We start from the raw sequence: 24,634 nt of genomic DNA, 5'->3' as shown, positions 1-24,634 counted from the left end.
TGACCAAGCATCTTCACTCTGCTGGAAAAGTGGTCTTCAGTACCAGAGAACTTGATCCTTTACCAGCAACCCCAGACTGTAATTTCACTGAATCACAATTTTGTTCATGCTGTAATATTTTAGTGTTCAAGTTACTCAACTAGCTGACTTCTAAGCAGTCACATCTCAACATGGCTCTCTTAGCCTCCATTATTCATTATAGTAGTTGTAATTCTGCTATCAACGGCAATGGGTTTTTAATGGTAACTCTGCTATAACGAAAGATACTCTGAGATTTGGGGAATAAGAAGGCCAAGGAGTATTACTTGCAAATATTAGGGGGCTATTTGCCAATCTCATCTATATTAACAGATTAACACGAAAGTGCGGTAATCTGCTTTATTAGTGCTATTTTAAAAGGGATTAGGAAAAAAAAAAAACTGCTTGAAGCAGTTTGAGAAACAGCAGTAAGAAGTGTCAATTTAGACCAAATAAGAACACGAAAACTAATACATTAAACACTTACATTTACTGAACCTCTTCTATGGGCCAAGTATGTCCCTCATACATATAATCTAGTTGTCACAAAAAGCCTACAGAAGATATTATTCCCTTGTCTCAGATCAGGATATTTGTGCCCTGAACTTTAACCAAATGTTTCACAGAATGTCGTAAATCTGCAGAGATACATTAAAAAAAAAAAAATACACCAACTTACATCTAATATATAGTAGCCACAGCAGAGAAGATCAGGATATACAAAATAGAGTATTTTAAAGAAAAACTTGTTAAAATAACTGGGGAATTTAAAAAGATGAACTTTAGTTCCCTTAAGATTCATTTCTGTGTTCTGCAATTTCACATTAGAGATAAATGATTGTATGAACAATGGAAAAAATGCTCACATCATAAACCTAATTCTGTCTTATGCTGAGTGAAGTTTGAGTACGAATCTTGATGAGATGTTGAAAATTTTAATCACTTTCTCCCCAGAGTGGCTGTCAAGTTTGAGAAAACAAACATGCAAACAATTGGATGCTACAATCTGTCCAAATATATTTGATGCCTTTTCAAAAAATATTTCCTTCTGCAATGTAGTTTGTGTATTTTAAAATTAAAAACTGTCTTTTGAACAATGCAAATCAGCAGTTAATATAGTCATGCAGGCAGATAAGACGTATTTTTACTTCAATTACTTTTTGCTTTATTTTGAATTCTTAGTACTACTTTGATGAAACATCAGGTGATTTGTTTAGAAATCAAATATTTAAAAACCATGTCTAGTAATTAACTTTGGGTTATGGAAATGAAAGAGTGCCATCAATCTGTTCTGTGTCATGTCTGGATATATACATCATTTTAAATAGAACAATATTCATGCTGATGTGTTTTTTTAAAGAAATGACAGATCCAGTTTGAAGTATATATTAAATCCAAATTAAAAAAAAAAAAAAGAAAACCTATTCGAATTATTCCAAAACAACCTTCATCTTTTGAAAATCATTAATAGTCATGTTCAAGTGGACTTGTAAAACAATTTTAATTTTTACTCAAAATACATGTCATCCTTAGCCCATATCTTACACTTGAGACAAGGGGATAATTATACAGGGAAGGAAGGGAAGCACAAGCTATTAGACTTTTAAGTTTAGGTATCAGAAAAATTCAGATGAGGCAGGTTAAAAACTTCAGGTGCTTTCCCACAACATGCCAACAAAGTCACGCCAACAAAGTCAAACATATCAATTCTTGTACACCCCCTCTTTTAATAAAAATAGAAATATTATTAGAAATAATAGTTTGATTAGTTTTCCTCCGTAAATACCATGATTTCTTGCTTTAAAGGAGGCCACCTATTTCATAAACTGACCAGCAGTTTTTCCTTCTTTTAATTTCAATTTATTTGGATTTACAGAATAAATACCACCCGCCATGATAAACTATCTTTTATCATCATCAAATATAAAAGATCGTTATTTTATAATGGAGAACTTCGTAGCATATCACTGGGCTGACTGAAGTATCCAATAGGCCTTTGTATACAGATAAATTCTGGTAACGGATACAGAGAAAAAAGAAATGCTAGGAATATAGCTGAACTTTCCAAAATATATTTTTAATATTAAAACTCCTCAACCCTAATAAAATTTGCAAGTGATGAAAGGTGCTGCCCTGACATGAACTAGAATTCGTGGTACCGTCTGCCTTAGGAAAACCACTAATTTGGCAGCTGACTGTATGTGGAAGAAAAATCGGGGGCTTTGGCATTGTTCAGGATCTCTGAGTGGCACAAATGGTTAAGTGCTCAACTACTAGGGTTAGTTATCAGGAATCAAAATTGACTCCAGGGCAACTAACAACAACAGTCATTATTCACCAGGAAGAATGAGGAGACTACTACTTTATCTTTTTTTTTTTTTTTTTAAAGGACTAAATTAAATGTGAACTACTACCACCACCATCAGTTGCTGTCCAAATGAATTGACTCATGGCAACCCCAAGGGTGTCAGACTAGAACTGTACTCCATAAGGTTTTTAATGGCTGTTTTTTTTGTAAGTACATCACCAGGCCTTTTTCCAAGAGCCTCTGGGTAGACTCAAACCTCCAATCTTTCAGCTGGCAGCCAAGCACATTAGCCACTTGCACCACCCAGGGACTCCGAATGTGAGCTAGAAGCTCCAGCGTGAGTCAACCATCCCCCAAAACGAAATGGCCACATGTTATGCTTTTTCAGTTAATTCTGACATTCCAGAGAAAGACATTTCAACATTACTTGAAATAACAGCAAATAAACATACAAAATAACAACAACAACAACAAAAAATTCAACTACAATGAAACCCTGTGACGATGAATTTAGTCCACACCAGAAGTAATAGTTAGGGACTCTCAAAATTTGCTTGTGTACAGCAACAGTGCAAAGGGCACCAGTGCCAGGTCCTTTCCATACAAGCTCTCCAATGCAGTGTAAGTTTCTTCTCAGCAGCCACCTCCCAGGAACCAAAGTGTAGTGAATATATACTGTGGCTTGTTCACTAACACCATAAATAAGAATGGCCAGTGCCATTAATCACTTCTGCTGGCTGAAGATTACTCTTGGGAAATAAACACTGGACTTTTTTCTTCACAGGCAGTTTCCTATTAGTAAGCTCTGGTCAGCAGCGAACTAGAATGAATCCTAACTCACCTCCTTGGTTTTTAGGACATTTATTAACTCCTTACCTCATCTGAAAACCCCAGTGTTGTCTGTTAGGCAGCCACTAAAATAAATCCCCCCTTTTTTCAACTTCCCTTTCTTTTCCCTAAGGTGGACCCTATGTAAACCTAAAAACATATTGTAACTTAATATACAAGGTTTCTCAAAGTGCAAAATGTGTTACATATAGTTTTGTATGGCCTCATTTATACACAATATTTTATACAACTTGAGATTTCTGCTCATAAGTTATACCACTAAGTGAACTATTTTAAAGTGTTGGTTACTCAACGTAACCAAATGTCTTCTTACACAAGGTTAAACAGTTAAACTTTACAAGCTTTGTTCAGGCCGAAATAAAGTTAATCTTACACTTACCACATATATACATAATATTTAAAATGCTCTATATGTTTAAGTATAGAGAGTGAAATCTCACAAACCAAGAATCACCTTATAGTTTGGTTTCCGGTTTGCACACGAACGCTGTATACAATATTTAAAAATAAGTTGTGGGAAAATTCATTTTATTTCTTTCTGCAACATCTGCTCATCTTCAAACTCTTTTGGAAGCGTTCTTGTCCGTTGTAGGACCACATTAAGTTCTTCAATTACTTTTGACGGTAATTTATTATCAGAGTCCAAAGTAGCTTTACTATTTCTGTCCTCAGTCTTTCTGTCCTCGGTCTTTCTCAATGTCTTAACGCCTTTATAGAATTTTTGTTGGCCATGAGGGACCTCAGCCCCTGTGTCCTCCAGGCAGTTGAAACTACGATGCTTTCTGGTTCGGTTTCGAAGTTTATCTTCCTTGTGCTCCAGGCAGTGGGCCACGATGGAGGCTCTCTCCTTCAAGCTGGGGTCCACAGGCTCTTTATCAGGCTTTGCACTGAGCCTCAGCCTTTCCAGTTCTGCTCTGGCACTCTGCAAGAAAAAAACAAAAAGTCTCACAAGAGAGCAAGACTTGGCACAACCTAAGTTTAAAAAAATACATTTTGCACAAAAGTTGATGCTTCCTACATAAGAGCTTATTTCTGTGACTTGCGTTCTCACTTTCTCTTGACAACAAGCGGCATGTCAGAATGTGTATGTTGATTTTACAGCTATCAAGTCAAGTAAAATGTAGACCACAGAAGTTCATTTTAATATGCACTTAACATGCCACTTCAAAGCTGTCTTTCAGGTTAGTTATTCAAATTAACTCTCATTTAAATTTGTCTCTCCCAACATACTTCTGCTTGGGTGGCTTGGATGTCCTACAGTGACAGACTGCAGCGCTGAGGAGGAAAGGTGGTCTCCATGGCCATGGAAGCTGGGGAAATACTCTGTTCTATAGCCTCCTCCCTGGAGACTCACAATGCGTACTAACATATTAAAGACACTCAGAAGTATTATGGCAGAGAAATCTGTTTAATTCCTTTTTCCTGCTTTTTTTTTTCCTCCTAAATGTATCTGAAGAGCCCCACTGGCACAGTGGTTAAGAGCTACGGCTGCTAACCAAAACGTCAGCAGTTCGAATCCACCAGCTGCTCCTTGGAAACCCTATGGTGCAGTTCTACTCTGTCCCATATGGTTGTTATGAGTCAGAATCAACTCGATGGCAACATTTTTTTTTGGTTTGGTAGTGCAGTAGTTTGAATACTCATCTGCTAACTAAAAGGTCAGTGATTTGAACCCACCAGCTGCTCTGTAGGAGAAAGACGTGGCATTCTGTTTCCATGAAGATTCACAGCCTTGGAAATCTCTGGGGCAGTTCTACTCTGTCCTATAGGGTCATTATGAATCAGAAGAGGCTCAGTGGCAATAGGTTTGGTTTTGTTTTTGGTTTAAACATATCTGGCTAGTGAAAGCTTCCACTCCAGATAATGCCTGGAATCCCAGAGATATATTTTTACAAACACTGAAATGTACTTATTTATTTATGTATTAAAACTCATGTTTGCACCAGTGGGCTACAGTACACATTTCCTTAGTGAACTATGAGGGCCTAGCCATATCAGGACTACTTCATGATGCCTGCGATGATGGTACAGAAGTGACCTTGTAGTGTGGGATGTCTGGTGACCAATTTTCTGGTGAGGGCATACAGAGGTTTTATCAGATTCTCAAAGGGAACTACAACCCAATGGAGTGTAAGATAGAACAACAGAGAATGAAGCATGTTAGAAGTACAGAGCCACAGAGAAAGACTGCCCAATAAACTGAGACACAGCGAGGTTGGGGTGGGAAGAGAAAAGTTATTTTTCTTTTCACAAGCAGGAGAGTTTTCTTCAAAATTTCTTCAGTAAAAATTGTAAAATATGTAAACCAGATGTCTCAAGGATGATTTTTTATTGAGTTGTGAATGTTTGAATGAGATTAAATGAAAACTATAATATTAAGTATGAAGTGGTACAACTGAAATAGCTGAGTAATTAAACTTGTGCAATAATGTTTAAAAGGACCACATTTCCTACTTTCTTTTCTTCCATAGCACTTATCACTTTCTAATGGACCAGTTATTTATATCTCTTGTGATTGTCCCAATGCCCCTGCTAGGAGGATGACACAATGCAGGAAGGGGTTTTGTTTTTTGTTTTTGTTTGACTCATTCACTAAAGAGCGAATTAGTACTGTGCCTGCACAAAGGAAGTGAGCAATAAATATTTTCTGAATGAATGAATAACTAAACTATTTCATAATGAATAGAGCTCTATTCTGTTTTCCTAAATTCCAGCAGGATTAAACATGAAAATACAGCAGAGAAATTCCAGTTGAATAAGAATATTCCTAAGTATAATTTATAAATAAGTTTACAACTTGGAATTTTCTGACAGGATTATGATTATCCATCTTAAGCTGAATACATTTTTTCCTACTTTAAAACTGGTAGGATGAAGTATTTGGTATGCAGTTTAATTCTCAAGTTTCATTAGAATGGTAGGTTAATAAGAGAAGGATTAGTGTTAATGATGGTCAACCAGTATAGGTCCATGACTAGGAATTTATAAATAAATATTAGTCTTGTTAAAAAGTTTCACTTGGCATCTACTACCTGGAAAAAATTGAAGATAATTATAGGGTGGTATATAGCAAGAAGTTTTTATTTCTTAACTATCAGCAGAAATACTTTGGGGCTCTTTTAAGTGCAGAATTTAGGGGTCAAGTATTAATACATATAATGTGGAATTTTCAGGTAAAATATAAAGTCTAATATTAGCCTAATGATATAAGTACAGTGCAATGAATCGGTTCTCACCGAAAACCACTCACGTGGCTTTAGTCTGTGCCCTTACATACTTTCCGTTACATCCAGAGATGTGGACCAATGGCTGGCTATGGGGGTCTCATGACACCAAAACGTGATGTGACCAAGATGTGCAATTACAAAAGAAGCTCTCTTAAAATGATTTCTACTATTAAACTCATTGGACTTGTTAATAATTTCCATGCTAGACAAATATAACCATATCACTTAATTTAATCCTCACAATAATGGTTTAAATTTTATACAATTATTTACAGTATAAATTATATATATTTTAAGATGGAAACTCTGGTGGCATAGTGGTTAAGTGCTATGGCTGCTAACCAAAAGGTCGAAAGTTTGAATCCACCAGGCACTCCTTGGAAACCCTACGGGTCAGTTCTACTCTGTCCTATAGGGTCACTATGAGTTGGAATTGACCTGATGGCAATGGGTTTTAGGTTTTTTAAAATTTTATTTTAAGATGCAGAAATAGAAACTCAGAGAAATAACAATTTGGCCAAGGTTACATAAGAGGGAGAGTTTGGAATGGGACCCCAGGTTGTTCTGTCTGAAATCAATGTGCTGCTTTTCACCATATCACACTGTACTCTGGGATGGCTAGGAGGAGACAGGAGTCCCAATGGGAGGGATTCTAGGTCACCATCTTCTGCTTCAATTGCATCATTCTTCCTTGTTAATTATTTTTATTTGTTTTACAGATAAAATTTCTTTAGGAGTTCCTAAAAGAATTGCAATTTTGAAAACCACTCTTCACTTTTAAGTTCTGTATTTTTGTCTCAATAAATTCTGAGTACCAGACATTATTCTAACAAATTGCATGTATGATATAATCTAATCCTCACAACAACCCTTTGAGTAGGGATTTTATCATCCCTCCTTGCTTACAGATAATGAAGCTGAGTACCTGAAGAAAGTAATGTATCCAAGGCTTTACAGGGAGTAAGCAGGAAGGCCACAGGTAGTATTACTCCAGCTTGTGCATTCTGAAGTACTATGCTTGCTTCTTTATGTGCGATTTCCTTTGCAACAACTTACTTTCCCCGGCTTCTTCAACTAGCTCACTACTAATTTAGCCAATTCATTTTAGAAATCACTTCCTCTAGGAAGTATTTCCTGCCTGGATGAGGTACCTTCATATGACTTCCCACAGAACCTCACAAAAGCAAGAGAGGTCACCAAACACAGAAGTCACTGAATGGTCAAGTTGCCAAATTTACCAATCTGCCAAAAAAATTGTTTGAAAGACAATTCTTCATGAATATATCCACTGATAGGATCATATTTTTTCTTATGACTACATTCTTTTAGTAGTACTTTAGTTCATTTTCCATTTTTAATCATAAGTTCAGAAGTGGTTATTGTATAAATACTTTTTTCTTGAATATTTTCATGAATTGAATATAATTCTATATATTTTGCATTAGGACTATTTATATTTATTTTGCTTTAGTGCTATTTAAAGTAAGTTTCAATGTTTTGCTAATATCTGGACATTGTAAAATTTCCAAATTTGCCAAATAACCAATTCACAACATTTACTAAATTTATAAAACAAAAAACTGAAACTCAAAAAGTTGATTTTCAACTACTCATAAATTTCCAATAATATTCCTTGGGACAGTTCTAAGGGCCTTTAACAATTAGCTTACAGTTCATCAGTTTTCTGACCTTAATACTAAAGAAAAATTAACTCTAAAATTCTGGATTTGGGATTAGGTAACAAAGTACTGTATATCCAATCAATATTCCAATTGTATACTTGATACTAGTTAACATATTTTGATTCTAATAATTTGTCTTCTGCTTTGCTCCATAATCAATCCTAAAGCAGTGTCAGGAGAACCTAAGGTCACTGCTGGGCACATCTACAACCTACGATTGCTTCATTTGTTCCAACTGTGTCCCATGACCTGGGCTTTGGGCAAATGTGATTCACAGATTAGAGATTCGCTGAAGACCCTATAGCTCTGCAGAATAGCTTATTACTGTGGAAACCTTTATGTGCAGAATGGCAGGGTTGACAAAGTCATGGCTTCTTGGAGCCCTACTCTTTCCTTTGATTATATCAGCACAGAAGGACCAGTAAGGCAACGATAGAAATAAGTCATTATTTTCCAACATTTCATCTTTTACAGAAGAAAATATTACAGTAAGGTAAATGTCCAAGAAAAGATACACATGAAGAAACATCCCAAAAAAACCCTGATGACTAGATTAAAACGGTTCTTGTTTTTCAAAAGTTACCTCTGTTTGGAGAGCAAGAGATTCAAAGAGTCTAACTCCAAACCTACGCTCAAAGAAGATATAAAAACACCTTTAAAACACTTTTTTTTCCATTGAGGGGCTTAATTAAGGCACTGAAACACACATTAGTCCCAACATGTCTAATGAGTTCTAAGAGTTAACGGCCTATGTCCTTCCCTGAAGAGAATGTGCTTCCTGGCAAGATTGATGTTACTTATGTTCTCCTGCCCCTCAAAGTGAAAAGAAAAATAACAGTCATCATGAAAAATGCCAAATTTTCTTTACTGATTGTTAAGGGTCACCTTGTATATCCTTAAATTAACTGAGACGCCCCATCGTTTACCATACCGTTGGAATCTGATGGTGTTACTAGCACGTCTAGTTGCCATGGCTCCGGACAGACTCCGCCCCAAGCTCGCTCTCAGGGTGGTGTTATAGGGAAACTTGTAAGGCTAATTCAGTCTGTGACTTTACCACCAGAATTTCTGTTTACATATTTAAAACTGCTTGGCTACTTTAGATGTAAGAAAATAAGTGGCGTTTTATATATTTAATTGGGTAGCCAATGACATTATTAAAACCAAACATTTAAGTTTAAAAAAAAAAACCCACAAAAATTCAGAGATGTATATGATTATTTCTAATGTTTCCTGATGTATATGATTATTACTATGTGTTTCAAAGTGATTATTATGTGGTTTTGAAAGTCAATGAGGTAATTAGTGCACCAAATCACATCAATACATAGGAAAACAAATGCTATCATTTAATTCAATTTCTGCAATTATACAACAAATAAATTCCTAACCTACCTCAATATTTCTCCGGGATAGTGTTGTATTTCTCTCCTGCTGGATGGGAATTAAAGGCAAACCTCCAATTTTGGGATTTTTGGTTATAGAGCGTTTTCGTTCCTTTCCAGCTGGCGGCCATATATCATTTTCATGCTGTCGAAACACAAGTTTTTGCTGTTGGTGTGTGATTTTATTACACTGTACACCATGTTATATAGTCACTGGGATTCCTTTTTCACATATCCACATCAAATTATCGGCTTTCCCTGAGAATGCCATTTGTAATTATGACGTTGACTCTGTGGCAGCATCGCTCCAGGATGTGAAACTCGCTAAGTGAACTGAGCTTTTAGGTCTCAGTTCAATTTCTAAGTTTCAAGTACAAGCCCTCTATACAAACCAAAAGGGGAAAAATATTTGAAGAAACTGGCAAATCTCACTGTGGGAGAAAAAAACACCCTTGTCTACATTTTTAGGCCCTGTAATCATAGAATCTATATATTCATTTTCCCTATTCACCAAAGATGATTTCAGTGCAAAAATAATTTGATCTTACATACCAAAAATCAGCCTGAGGCCCTGCTATCAGAAAAACTGGCCTTATTTTATAACCTTTTGAAAAATGTTACCTTTTCATCTAATTGAATTCCAAAGAAATGTTACCTTTTACACAGACACTTATACTGAAAATCATTGCACAAGAGAGAGTATGGCACATTTGTTCTCAAAATATTGACTACATATTCTGGCCCACTGAGCAATTATAGAATGACTGGAGAAAAGTTAATTTTGCGATGGGGATAAATGTCCAGAGGTAAAAACATAAACTTGAGTGATAAATCTTTGAGATATATGCACAGAAGAAAAATCTTTAAAGAATTTTTCTACTCCTTAGGGTAGATTTAACTTTTTGGAAGGTGGGAAAAGCAAATTGACTTTTTTTTTTTAATCTATGAAATAAATACAAAATAAAAAAAACCACCTATAAAATAAGAAGTTCAAGGACGTTCTGATGAACTGAAAACCAGTTGGTAAACTATGCAGCTAAATGCCTACTTTATTTTTCTCAATTCTTCTGAAGATATGTTAATAGATTCTTGATCTTTTCATGTCACAACTATTGTTTTGCTATGAGTCGAAATCTCAAGGGCAGTGGGTGGGTGGTATTTTATAGCAAAGAATTAATTTCGACAACTATTTACTGTGTACCCATTATATAATAATAGTTAATTTATATGGAGGGATATACTGCCAGTGTTTGTGCTCAGCAGTTTACATGTGTTACATCATTTAACCCTCAATAATCCTCCAGTAAAGGTCCTAGTATTATAAGACTTATAGTATGTGCACCATATCTACTTTAGTGAAGTGTCTACTCTGGTAAACCAAATCTATATAGGTAGATTATGTAACATTTCAACCAGAGAAAAAGTTTCAAGATTCATATTATTATTTTAGGTCATAGTCACAAACTTGGTAAAAAAAAATGACTTAGTATTACATAATTAGGATATTTCTAATGTGTAAAGCTGGAAGAAAACTGGTTGGGTAGGAAGTAAGTAACTCTCCATCATACTTGCCTGACAAAGTCCTAAACCTAGTTAAACTCAATTCTATGCTCTAAAGGCGCCTTCCAAACAGATAGGGTGTGTGGGGGGGCATCCCTCCAAGGACTCATCTCACTTTAAATCTGACCTTAAATTTCAAATGAGCACTCACTACTATCCCAAAGTTCTATTACAGGACAATGGCTTTCTCAGTCTCTGAAGATTATTTCTCTTCCTTTCCCCTGCCTTTATGTTTCTAATATCCTTCCCCACCACACATGTGAGGACCTCCATGATTTAATTAAGGTATTATTAGTAATCACTGAAGAATCTCAATTTTCCACAACGAAGCATAGAAATCTTCCTGCATTTGGAGTCATGTAAGTGAGCTTCTCACCTCCTGCAATCAGCATTTGTTCTAATCAATGACATACAACTGTGCATTTGATGAGATCATTTCAGGTCTGCTCAGGGCCTCTGCTGGTGCAATAATTGCTCTTCCCTGCTATCAATTTTTTTTTTTCCTCCAACTACAGGATTGTTTCCATCAGCATATATGTAAACTATATACTCTTCCATTACAAAAACAAACAAATCAAAACCCCTCAAACCTCCCTTGACTTCTTGTTTCCATTTGGCCACAACCTCACAGCAAAACTCCTTAAAATAATTTTCTTTACTCGTCACCTAGCTCTCAGCTTTCCTTGCCCCTTCTCTTTTTCTGTTATTTTTCTTTTTCTTCTCTGTTTTACCATTTAAAATTTGGAACGTCCCAAGGCTTTGTCCTCTGTATGTATGTATGTGTGTCTATACACACACACACACACACACGTATATATATATATATACACATATAGGTATGTATGTATATATATATATAACAAACACATACATACACTCTAGGTCATCTCATCCAATATTATGATTTTAAATACAATTTAAATGCTGACCTTCCCATATTTACATTTCAGCCCTAAGCTTCTGTCTAAGCTTTAGATCCATACATCTGACCCATTACTCAGCATAGCTATTAGGTTATCTCAAACTTCATATGGCCAAAACAGAACTCTTATTTTTTTTTTTTTCTGCACCCTAGATAATAAAATTTGATTTGCCACTGCCCATGGCCAATAAACTGGAATTCTTCCTAGATTTATGCTCTTTCTCTCACCTGCTATAGCCAAGCAATCAGCAAGCCTTATTGGTTCTACTTTCCACATATTCTAGAATCTGAACATGCCATACCATCGCCATTACTACCATCCCAGGCTGAGCTGCCATATTTCTTCAGATAGATGTTCTTTCTTCTTTCACCTTTGATCCCTACAGTGCAGCCTCAACAAAGTAACCAAAATTATATTTTTCTTTAAGTATAAATCAGATCATATACTCACGTTGTTTCCCATGACACTAGAATAAAATTACAACTCCTAAAGCTGGACTACATGATAACTTCCTGGCCTTCCTCATCTCTTAAAGGACCTATCCCCTGCCATCAGATCTATACTCTGAAGGTCTAAGTGATCCAAAGGTCAAGGAAAGCTTCTCTGAGAATGTGATATTTAAGCTGAAATCTAGGGGACTTTTGAGGCAGGAGTAAGGATGAGAATGGATATTAGGAAAGCATTCCAGGTACCAGGAAGAACTCACTGTTAAAGCCTGGGGCAGGGAGGGGTATTCAGTGGTCACTGCACCAAAAACGTTCGGAATTACAGGGTAGACGCAGTTGCTCTTGATTATTTTTTTGTGTGTATATACTGTCTGTGTACGGATTTATATTTTAATATTTTGTTAAATCCTAGAGGGCCTTTATGTTTAAAGGGAGGAGATGAATAATCCTAAGAAGTGGACTGGGCAGAGGAAGAGTAACTAGGCTACATCTCTGGAGCCAGCCAAGGATGGATATATGCGGCAGGGAAAATCAGCCTGGTCCTGCTCACCTACAGAGTCTATAAAAACAGAAACAATTGAGCTGTACTGTAAACAGACACTGCAACAGCTTTCAACTCTATGAATTTTACTAAAATGTGTTTAATCTGGTTTTTCTAAGTAGTACTTATATATCTGGATTTTAAAAAGTCATGAAAAGAAGTCTTCGAAAAGTCAGCAGTCAGTCTTTTTCTGCAAATGTTATTCGCAGGAAGTATTTGGAGAGTCGGACTGAGAAGAGCAGGGTTTATTAACCACTGGAAAGGTTAATAAATTAAATGAACAGAGAAAATGGTTTTCAAAACAACTCAGGACCAGATTTTGGGGTGAGTTAACTTCACACTTGTAATAGAAACAGGGAAGTACATCTTCAGTAATAAAGAGTGGCAACTTAATCGTTACCAGTGAATTTCAATGCTCTTCTGGGAAGCATTGCTGGGAATTCAGCCAGACAAGGTTGGGAAAGAAACCAATCCTATTAATGCGACTATTTAACCTTTCCCTTAAAGAGTGAGTCCTCCTTTGGGAGGAGACTAAACAGAGAACTAGGTATAAGTGTTAGCCTCTGACACCCCTGCGTTTGAACCACTAACTAAATGTATGTTCCCAAGCAAATGATGGAACTTTTCATAACCTGTACTTTCTCACCTGTAAAAGGAAATGGCTTAGACTTCATTTTTACAAGGAATACACAAGTTGACACGAAGTATCTAGCATACAATAAGTATTAAAGAAATGTAGGTTCCCTTTCTTGTTTCTGGAAAAAGGGGTGTGCAGAGTAGGAGGTCACAGGGAGAACAAGAAGGAAAATAGAACATTTTTCTAAACTAAGATCCTCTGGGGATCCTCGGAAGATGGCAGCTTATTAAACAAGTCTCTTTTTCCTACTCTATGATCACAAGCCAATCTACCTCTCCTAAGCTAGAATCGGCTAGGGCTGGCAAAATAAGACTCTACAGACAGGCTTACTTCATTCTTTCAAAAGGTAATGAATACATTTGAATTCTCGTATGTTTTAGAAATACGAATAAGAAAATAAAAGTTTATGCCAAATATATAAAACTCTTATAAAAATTATTTGAAAATTACTGTCACACTAACATTTCCCATAAACAAAGTTGAAATACACATATATATATATATATATATACACATACACATAAAAAATAGTTGAAATACATATATCATACCTGGGCAATAAAAACACTGGCCATCCACTCCATCTGAGTTTGTAAGCTATCACAACACAGATGCCTGCAAAACAAGGTTTATAAAATGCATTAATTCAAAAAGACAATGGACTTGTCTCATTTGTTTTGTGCCTCATGATCGGAAATTTCTTTGGGTTTCTCCTGATTAATGATGTAATGTAATCAAAAGTGGAATATTTGAGAGCAAGTTGCTTCAGACTTCTGTTAAAGTGCATAACAAAATAATGATGGTAATATGTTAATTAAAAAAATATAGCTAAAGATTTGGTAACTGCTGAAAAAATGATGAGCAATATTTTTGAAAAGGCAGAAAGGTCAATGTCATTTTGCTTTTTCAGGTGTATGATGGGAAAACATTTTTTTTTTTCTCCCTAGAAACTCCGAACCTAAGTAGAAAAATGTGTGCACATTCTCTTAACAGCAAATCTTTAAAAAGGGCTCAGACACAGTCTCCATCATTATGGTCATAAACACCAATACCCACAAGACTCATGAAAAAGAAACTAAATGAAAAAATCATTGCATTTTCGACAACACTGATTCAGTATCCTTTTATTGAAAACCTAAATAAAACAGAGATCAAGCCCTTAAGGTTCTGGTAAGCAATTAGGGGCAGCCAGGCATGTAAACAAATATGTTCTAATACATTGAGAAAAAATAAAAAGTAAAGTTGAGCACAAACACAGTAACAGCAAAGTTGGCAATGGGGTGGGAGTTGTTTCCTAGGGAAAAATTTCATAACTGATGTTAGAATTACATGATGGACATTTCAATGTAATATTTTTCATATTCTCATATAATTAAAAATGATACATTTGAAAAAAAAAGTAAATTTTTCAAAAATTCTTGTTTCCTTCACTAGCTCCTCATGGAGACACTGTCCCTTCCTATTACCGGTGCAAGGCAACTGTTCTCCCCACAAATATTTTAGTTACGAATCCATACATGCAAAATATTGTAGGTGTGAAGAAGCAGCAAATGATACCTAAAGGTTAGAGATACCTGGTAAGCCTTTGGGGCATTTAAAGTATGCTTTGAAAGAAGAAGTATACAGTGGTGTCTAGGGAAAAGAAGAAAGGGGGCCCAGTAAAGGGACCATATACGTAAAGCATGTGGATATGAAGCAGTAAGAAAAAAAAAAAAGGAAGCTTATTGTTTTATCAGTAAATACAAAGGGAAAGGTCGTAGAAAATGAAGCTGATAGAGCATGTATCGCATTTCATACCTGGAATCTTCGGCACTATTCTGTAGGTGATGAGGATTCACAAAAGTTTTAAAGCAGGAGAGAAATATGATACAGCTTAGCAATATCTGTGTGGTGATTAGGTGAATGTATGGGAAAACAAAATCAGACGGGTGAAAAGCACTTAGTGACTCCTGGAATAATGCAGGCAGATGAGGATTTGTCTGGGAATAAAGGCATGGCCCTAGGGATAAAGGTGTGGATCAGAGAGATAATTCAGAGACAGAAGTGACCTGACTTATTAATTAGATTTTTTTTTAGGCGAGGGAGAAAGAAATCTAGTATGGCCTCCAGGGAGATTGGTGGAATAGTGGTAATGCTAATGGAAAAAAGTACGTATACGGAAAAAATAGGTTTGAAACTGGAATAGAAATTTTTTTGTAACTGAGTTTTGGGTAGTGCTTACCCTTTTTTTTAAAAAAAAAAAACAAAATGTTGCTACTTTTTATCCCGTTAAATCTGAGGTTCTACACTCATACTGTGGTTAAGAGCTCAGCTGCTAACCAAAAGATCAGTAGTTCAAATCCATCAGCTAATCCTTGGAAACCCTATGGGGCAGTCCTACTCTGTCTTATGGAGTCACTATGAGTCAGAATTGACTCGATGACACTTAACCATGACAACAACATACTCATATGATTAAGTACGGAAGAAATAAGAAGTACTTCTCTTAAGAGCATTGGAAAATAGAATACATGGGGTTGAAAGAGACCTGAACCCTGACAGAAATCTATTTTCCTGTTATTAGACGCAAAGTATTTGGGCAAGATTTCAACTTCACTTAGGTGAAACATTTCTTGTCTGTAGTTCTATGTGCCAAATAATAAAGTTATTCTTTTATAGAGGTTGTCACCAATATATCAAATCCAAAAGTTGCTGCCAGCTGTTAACTTACCAGTGATGTTTTTCAGAATATGCTGTCAGTCCCCAACTGTATCACATGGAAAACAAAACACAACACACACGCATTAAAAACAATACACTTTACAAGATTGAAAACAAAATCAGATGTTAAAGAAGCAACTGTAAATGGCAGGAATGCACACTAGTATAGATTTCCACGGGTGATAGTTCACTGGTTTTAACTTGTCTACAGATAAATACCAAGTGCTGAAGGATTTGGCTACACATTTAAACAGGGTGAAAGGAGTCAGGGGCAAGGAGTCCCACAGTAATATGTGGCAGTGTCCAAAATAAGGTGATATACATATCAACCTGATACTTGGGTAAATTAAAGAATGTGCTAATTGTAACATGTGTATATATACTTAAACAGAAATTATGTATGGAGGCAAAAATGAGGAAGTTTTCAGTAATATAACTGGAAAAGGAAGTATATACAGTTCATTAAATGTTTCATGATATTAGAAAAAATACTAGTGTAAACTTGTATTAGCTAATCAAGCTCACGTAACAAGAAGGTGTGGTACAAACCAAATGGAGCCCTGGTGGCACAGTGGTTAAGAGCTTGGCAGTTCGAATCCACCAGCCGCTCCTTGGAAACCCTATGGGGCAGTTCTATTCTGTCCTGTAGGGTCGCTATGAGTCAGAATCAACTCAATGGCAATGGGTTTGGTTTAGTTTTGGAGGGTGAATCAAATTTTAAGAAGCACATTAAGTAAAAGAGGGGTCTACTTCTTTCTACTACGTATGGACTCTGTATTCAGCACCAACTGTGGCTGCTTGCACTGAGCGTGTCCACAATGAAAATGGGCAAATTGCAGAGCTAGGACCAGAATGTTCTAGAAACCAAGCAGCAAGAGGCTGGAGAGTAGCGTGTGCTGAAACACGCTGTCTGTCCCCCAGGCTATGACTGGTCAAGGAATGGTATGCAGGGAAGTCTTGGTGCTTCCCAGCAGGCAGGGCTCCTGGGGATTTCTTGGCCTCATGCAAGCCTACAACCACCCAGAGGCTTGGGTTCCACTGGGAACACCATCTCTTCTTATCTACTCACACAAGTTCCCTTGCTCTTTGACAGGGTCCCTGTCACAGAAAAGGCAACTTAAATAATTTGTCTAAAGTTTAATTTATAAGAAAGTTAGACAATGCCTCTGATCCCTAAATCCTCAGACATATTTCCCCATGGCTTATTCCTTTCAATAACCCTTCCCTTTCAAAGTTTACCTTGTTGGGGGCTTCATTTTCTTTTTCACTCCAAGATAAAACTTCATTGAACTGAGAGAAAACATTCTGTCATGTTTACTACTCTGTAAGTAAAATAAAATAATTTGCAATTAGATAAACCTTTTAAGTTTTCTTATACTACCCTGAGTGTTAATGATTAGATTTAGAATTGTTTAGTTTCTCCAATGTTTCACACATGAAATACTAAGTTTTTAGTTACAGAAGGCTCTTTCACTTAGAGTTATAAATACAAATATACAATTTTGGATATATATGTATATATATATGTGTGTATACACACACATATATGCATAAATATACACACACATACAGGTCTACAATTATTCAAAACATCTGGGCCCATATGTGTATCAGAATTCATATTTTTTATTTTAAATATACAGTACAGTGTATTATATCCCATATGTTATGTAACTACTACATCACCAGTGTTGTCTTAGGCAGCTCCCTGTACTCAGATATATTCATATTTCATGGCATTTCACATAACATTTCACATAGTGTGAGATAAATATAGACTATAAATACTCTAATGTTAGTTTGGTCCAAGTTTTATCAGGAAATGATTTAGGGCTTTCAGTGCTTTTTGGATTTCAGAATTATGAAAAACAAACTGTGAACCTGTACGGTAACATATTGGACCACACTAAATATACATTTTAATGAAAATGAAATAATGGCTAGTAATTCATGAAAGCGGTCAATAAAAGAAGAGAATTCACATTTGGCCCTGGAACAATGACATATTCTCCACTCAGGAAAACATTAAAAAAATTTTTTTTTAAGTTACTTGAACACACACCATTAAGAAAGTTGTCTGATGGAGACAAAAATTTCATCATTATATTCTAATTTAAAAACCTAATACCAAAATCACATACATTTTATTATTTATGCTTAGATACACTGCAGTAGATTTTATATAGATATTATAATACATCCCCACATCTCTAAAATTCACAAGTCAGTCTCTGGTTTAAACTGGTAGGCAGATGGTAAGGGGTTCGGGTCATAGACAACTGGGTGCTAATCGGCCTTGCTCCTTACTAGTTTGTGACCTCACATGATTTCTCTCTGAACCTCATTATCTTGTTTGTACATGTTGTTGTTGTGGTGTTCCATCGAGTCAATTTGGACTCATAGGACAGAGCAGACTGCCCCATAGGGTTTCCTAGTCTAAAATCTTTATGGGAGCAGATCTCCAGGTCTTGTTTCCCTGGGAGTGGCTAAAACTGCCAACCTTGAGGTTAGCACCTAAGTGCTTAACCACTGCACCACCAGGGCTCCCTTGTTGTACATAGTGATAATAAAAATACCAAGTGTCTTACATAGAGTTATTATGAATATTAAATGAAAAAGAAAGCCTTATTGTGAAGATTAAGTGAGAAAATACCTATAAAGAAAATAGTCCAGTAATTGGCATGTAGTTAACTCACTGGAAATTATAGATACTGTAATTATAAACATAGAGCACATCACTTCATAGAAACAGCAACCTAGACGGTAGTCAGGATTGCATGACAACATACCAAAGTCCACTTAGCACATATGTAGCTAAACGCGTTATTAAATTCTATGAAAGTTAAGGTATTACTATGGCTTTTCTTCATGAAAGCAGTCTGGATGTGAAAAATATTAGCGCAAACATGTATTAGCTAATTAAGCTCATCTGTAATAAGAAGGTGTGGTATATATGTAAATAAAGGTACACAAGTAAAGAAACAGGTTGGGGTATACAGAAGAGTGAGAGAAGAAAAAATATTTGGTGAGATCAACGAACGACAACTAATGGTTTCTCTGTCGTAATTACAAGGCCTGAGGTTTCCATGGTGAATTTACTCCAAATCACGATTATCAGTAAGTTTGCTACTGTTATTACTGTAAAAAAAAAAAATATTTTAAAACAGACTTTGGAGTTTTTTCTCCTTTGTGACTAGATTTCCAGAAATGGAATCATTGAGTGAAAGGCTGGGAACATGGTTCTGAGTAATATTCTGGCTAAATTTACAGAGCACATTTACTTATAGTTAGACATGTATTCATGTATTTGCTAGTCATTCTTAGTTTTGAATCGTCTACAAATTATCTGTGTTTTCAGTTACTTGTTTCCATTAGTTCTTTACATATTAAATATGAAATTGCTTTGTTTTCTTTAAGGAAATATTCTATCCAAATTGCTGTTTACCTTATGTTTGCTAATTGTATATTCTTCTCATTTTTATGAATTCAAATATGTTGATCTGCTCTTTTGGACTTTCTTACCTTTTCATCAAGTTTAAAACGTTTCCACATAGCTGATATATACTCGATGAAATAATCTTATAGTTTTAAGGGTTGCTAAATATAGTTTTAAAACTTGTATCAATCTGGAAGTTTTTTTTATACAAAGTATAGGTGAGAATTTAAGTTGAAAGGTTTTTTTTTTTTTAACAACTATCATAGTCCTATTTATTGAGCAAACCTTTTTTTAGACATGCATTTATCTATCACAAACTAAATCCTCATATGCAAGTAAGCAGGAAGTCTCTGCGTAGCACTGAGCTATTAAGAAAAGGCTGGTAGTTCAAAGCCACTCAGAGGTACCTCTGAAGACAGTCCTGGTGACCTACTTCTGAAAGGTAACAGCCTGGAAAACCTATTAAGCTGTCCTACTCTGTACACATGGGGTTGCCATGAATTGGAATTGACTGACAACAACTAATGACAACAGCATAATGTTCCTCTTGGAAAGTTCTATAAAAAGACATCTCGTTTGGCAAGATAACTTTACTGTTCACCTATCACAGTTCGTTTTTCTGAGAAGTGTATATCCTGGACACTTTCTTCAAAAAGTTAAATATACTAGAGTATTATGAAGTCTGTAGTGTGTTGCTCAGCCACCATATTTCAAAATAAACTTTTTAACTAAGCCAATTAAATTAGTGCACTTAAAAATTATTCTTTTGACTAAAAGGACTTTGCTTATTAGTGCGTGTAACTTTTAATAACCCCCCCTTAGCCATTTGCTTTTTCACACCATTAGCAGTGCAATGGTAATATTCTTTGAAACCTCTTACCTTTTATTTAAATCAAGTATGAAAACATTTTAATTAACATTTTCTATTCAGGGAAAACTCACAAAATATATCTTCCCCTGTGTAATATCCTAATTTGTTGTTAATGAATATTCGTAAATTATCTCTAATTAACACATAGTCTCTTTAAATACATTTCTCAATTTGTAATTTCTACTTCCTTCTCAGCAATTCATCTTCTAAATAAATCCAAGCAACTGACAAAACCAGAGGCAAATCTTTCTTCAAATAAGTTGGGGCATTTTACACTGACTATTTACTGCAAAATCATTTGAAATGTTAACACTGCCAATGACTTGACCATCAATATTAAAAGGGAAGATATCAGCAAAATGGAAAAATAATCAGCAAAATAAAATCATGTCTTGATAAAAATAGTAGTTCGAGTTTCAAGGAAATACTTAAGTCTCACCTGCCTGCCTTAATGTGAAAATTAAAGTATTAGTTGCATTAATTTATTCTGACACACGTACAGATACTTTTTAACACTGAATAGCCTGAAGTCACTGTGATTTAAAAAAAAAAAAAATGTGTTCAGTACCCTTAAAGAGCACCGTCTTTTGGGTAAGCTCTGGATACTATCACAGCCTATCAATTTATGTGAATTGTCTTAGATTGAACAGGTCTATCCTTTCAAGAAGATACAAATTCTTGCAACATTTTCAAAGCATATTCTGTTAAGGGGTATGAGATTTCTCATCTAACTTAGAAAATCTATCTTTAAGAGTCACTTCTACATGAATAGGCTAGCTTCCTGTGGTTGATTTTAAAGTTTACTTCAGCTTAAAAAAAACCAAAACCTGTCCAATTGATTCCGACTCATAGCAACCCTATAGGACGGAGTGGAACTGCCCAATAGGGTTTCCTAGCCTGTAATTTATACAGCAGCAGACTGTCGCATCATTTTCCCACAGCTAGTGGGTTCGAACCGTGGACCCGTGGACTACCAGCTGAGCACTTAACCACTGTGCCACCAGGGCCCTTTGCTTAAGAGAAAATACAGTGAAAAACTGAATTGTATAAAAAAATATTTGGTACTATTTAAAAAACAAAAACAAACTTATTCTCTTGAGATAAAATTCCGTAAGCACAAACACCAAGCTAAAATAAGGCAAAAAGAATAAGTTTCCTTAGCAAATCCTCACATAGAGCCTTTGGGGTCAGACTCCTGGCTCCATCACTTACTGGCTTATGTGATCTTGGGGAAGTTATGCAATGTCTCTATGACCCAATTTCTTCATCTGTAAGGTGGGAAGAATAACAGTACAAATTTAATAGGGTGATTGTAAAAATGAGATAATCCAAGTGAAACAAATAGAACTCTGACACAGAGTAAGGCCTTGATTTTTTTTTTTTTTTTTTTTTTTGAACATTAGCTGCTGCTAATATGACTGTTGAGCCCTGGTGGTGCAGTAGTTAAGAGCTACAGCTGCTAACCAAAAGGTTGGTAGTTCAAATCCACCAGCTGCTCTTGGGGAACCCTATGGGGACATTTCTACTCAATCCTATAGGATTGCTATGAGTTGAACTGACTTGACAGCAAAGGGTTTGGTTTGTTTTTTTTTTTTTTTTACCATGACTGTGTTGGTATTACTAATACTAAAGACTAGCACTAGTACTATTACTACTACAGCGAAACCTATGAGAACGGGAACTCAATGAGCCTGCTTCATTTTTCCAGGTCTTGCAAGTTTTCTGCCTTTGACTGGGTACAGTCTGATCACTTTTCTATTGCTCACTTTAGTGGAAAATATTTGAGTTTCCCTTCTCTGACAGGTTTCCGCTTTACGTAGGTTCTGGCTTTCACAGGCTTTACTATATTAACACTAAACCAACTTCTAATGCTGAGTACTGCTTAAGAGTCACCAGCTAAAAGGAACCAACTAAAAAGCTCTTTAAAGTGTTCAAGAGCAAAGATGTCACCTTGAAGACTAAGGTGCGCCTGACCCGAGCCATGGTATTTTCAGTCACATCACATGCATGTGAAAGCTGGACAATGAATAAGGAAGACTGAAGGAGAACTGACTCCTCTGAATTGTGGTGTTGGTGAAGAATACTGAATATACCATAGACTGCCAAAAGAACGAACAAATCTGTCTTGGAAGAAGTACAACCAGAATGTTCCATAGAAGCAAGGAAATATACTTTGGACATGTTGTCAGGAGGGATCAGTCCTTGGAGAAGGTCATCATGCTTAGCAAAGTATAGGGTCAGCGGAAAAGAGGAAGACCCTCAACGAGGTGGACTGACACAGTGGCTGCAGCAATGAGCTCAAGTGTAATAACGACCGTAGGGATGGCGCAGGACCGGGCAGTGTTTCATTCTGTTGTGCATAGGGTCGCTATGAGTCAGAAATGGCCAGATGGCACCCAACAACAACAAAAATAAAGCTCTTTTTCTTTCTTCATAAACACAGAAAGGTAAAGTTAAGTTCCCAAATAATGGTGCTGACACAGACTCTTTTTCAAAAGATGGATAATATTATGTATCTAAAGTTTCCAATACACTTGACTGATTGCCAAAAAGAAGCCATCTATTTTTCAGGCAAACAACATGGTAGAGCATTATTTGGAAAGGGAGGGGGTATTATTAATAAGGCACTTCACAAATTTGTAATGAAGCGCTCATTCTGGCTGCAGGGTGACAGCTTAGCTTCTTTGGTAAAGCGTCCTGCCCGGTGCTATAAGCCCGTTCCCTTCCTCATTTAAGAAAGCATATTACAATGCCAGTAAGTGAGAGCTAGCTCTCACGGATAAGGATAGCTCTTATACATACATTTCAAATTATCATAGTTTTAATTATTAGACTTAAAAAAGTACTTATCACACACCGTGACTGAGGACTGCTGGTTTACATCTCTGCTTCTCAAATGCCAGTCTGGAGTTGGGTGAAAACCTCTAATATTTTATTAGCTAGGAGAAGACTAGAAATAGGTAGGTTTTCATTGGCTTTTTTTTAAAATTAACTATTTTTAAAATTTCAATTAACTTTTCAATCCAAGTCAATTGTTTTTGTTTACTGCTACTTTTCCTTTGGTGTTTAAACTTTTTTATATGTATTGCATATGTCAATATTTTTAACATACATATAATAATATGTTTTTCATCTGTAATTGGATCCATTTAACTTGGGTTAATTGATAGAATTATTCTTGGCATTTGGTTAATTGTTAAGAATGCCTAGGTCACTCTGAACCCTGGTTCTGACACATGTTAAGAACTTAAGGGAAGGCATTTAGAGAGGATAAGCTTTGACCAAAAAAAAAAAAACCACAAAAAACAAAAAAATGTTATCAAAGAAACTTTTTTTCTAGCATCCTCCTATTGCTACACAATGGGAAAGCATCAGTTCCTCACCGGAATTAAAGAGTTCAACCTGGCTTTGAAATAACTCCAGGCAAATATCCAACTACAAAAGTGACCCTTAACCAACAGGCCACATAAACAGAAAAGCAACAAAGAAGGGATTCAGTCTAATCAAGATCAAAATGAGTGCCCGTTTACCAAAAACCAAAAAAAAAAAAAAAAAAAAAAATTCCATCAGATTCAGTTCTAGATGGCCTATAAGCTGTAAGTCCAGCATTTAATTACACAAACACAAACCTGAACTCATGAACCTTAAAATCTGGTGGGACATAACCCCAAATACTTACATGACTTATTTCTACAAAATCCATTACTATCCACTGATAAAGTAGAGGAAACCCTGGTAGAAGAGTGATAATAAATAATAACAATCACTTGATGCCAGACAGACTTCCTGCTAGTCTGTCTCCAGTTGAAATAATGACATGAAAGTTCAAGGACACTTTGTAAGAAAACTCTCTGAATAAAAGGATAAGGGCTGCAGAACCCAGTGCTACCTTGTTAGCCTCCTGCCTGGATATTCCATCGTCCTTGAACAAAGTGAAAATGAGATGTATACACAAAGGGGTAATGCTACTAAGATTTACACACACACACATACACACACATGGAGGCTTCCTTGCTAGAGAAACATTCAGGAAAGTGGAGTGTTAACAGAA

The 24,634-nt window shown here is 35.9% G+C and overlaps 1 protein-coding gene across 4 annotated transcripts in view; it reads right to left on the bottom strand.

The window, feature by feature from the left end:
* Positions 1–1,487: 1,487 nt before the first annotated feature.
* ARAP2 (ArfGAP with RhoGAP domain, ankyrin repeat and PH domain 2) overlaps positions 1,488–24,634 on the bottom strand; it is a 247,799-nt gene continuing 224,652 nt past the window's right edge. For all 4 annotated transcript variants that reach the window (XM_049886379.1, XM_049886382.1, XM_049886381.1 and 1 more), the window contains 5 exons: positions 17,516–17,598; positions 16,287–16,322; positions 14,128–14,191; positions 9,480–9,614; positions 1,488–4,097 (listed from right to left, as the gene is read on the bottom strand). In XM_049886379.1, the coding sequence (XP_049742336.1) occupies positions 3,699–4,097; positions 9,480–9,614; positions 14,128–14,191; positions 16,287–16,322; positions 17,516–17,598 (717 nt within the window). In that variant the 3' untranslated portion in view covers positions 1,488–3,698. The remainder of the gene's footprint in view (positions 4,098–9,479; positions 9,615–14,127; positions 14,192–16,286; positions 16,323–17,515; positions 17,599–24,634) is intronic.

The sequence above is a fragment of the Elephas maximus genome, chromosome 5 (assembly GCF_024166365.1).
Source record: "Elephas maximus indicus isolate mEleMax1 chromosome 5, mEleMax1 primary haplotype, whole genome shotgun sequence".
In the NCBI taxonomy this organism is placed as follows: Eukaryota; Metazoa; Chordata; class Mammalia; order Proboscidea; family Elephantidae; genus Elephas; species Elephas maximus.
The sequence above is the reverse complement of the archived record's forward strand: the minus strand, read 5'-3'. Positions and strand labels throughout refer to the sequence as shown.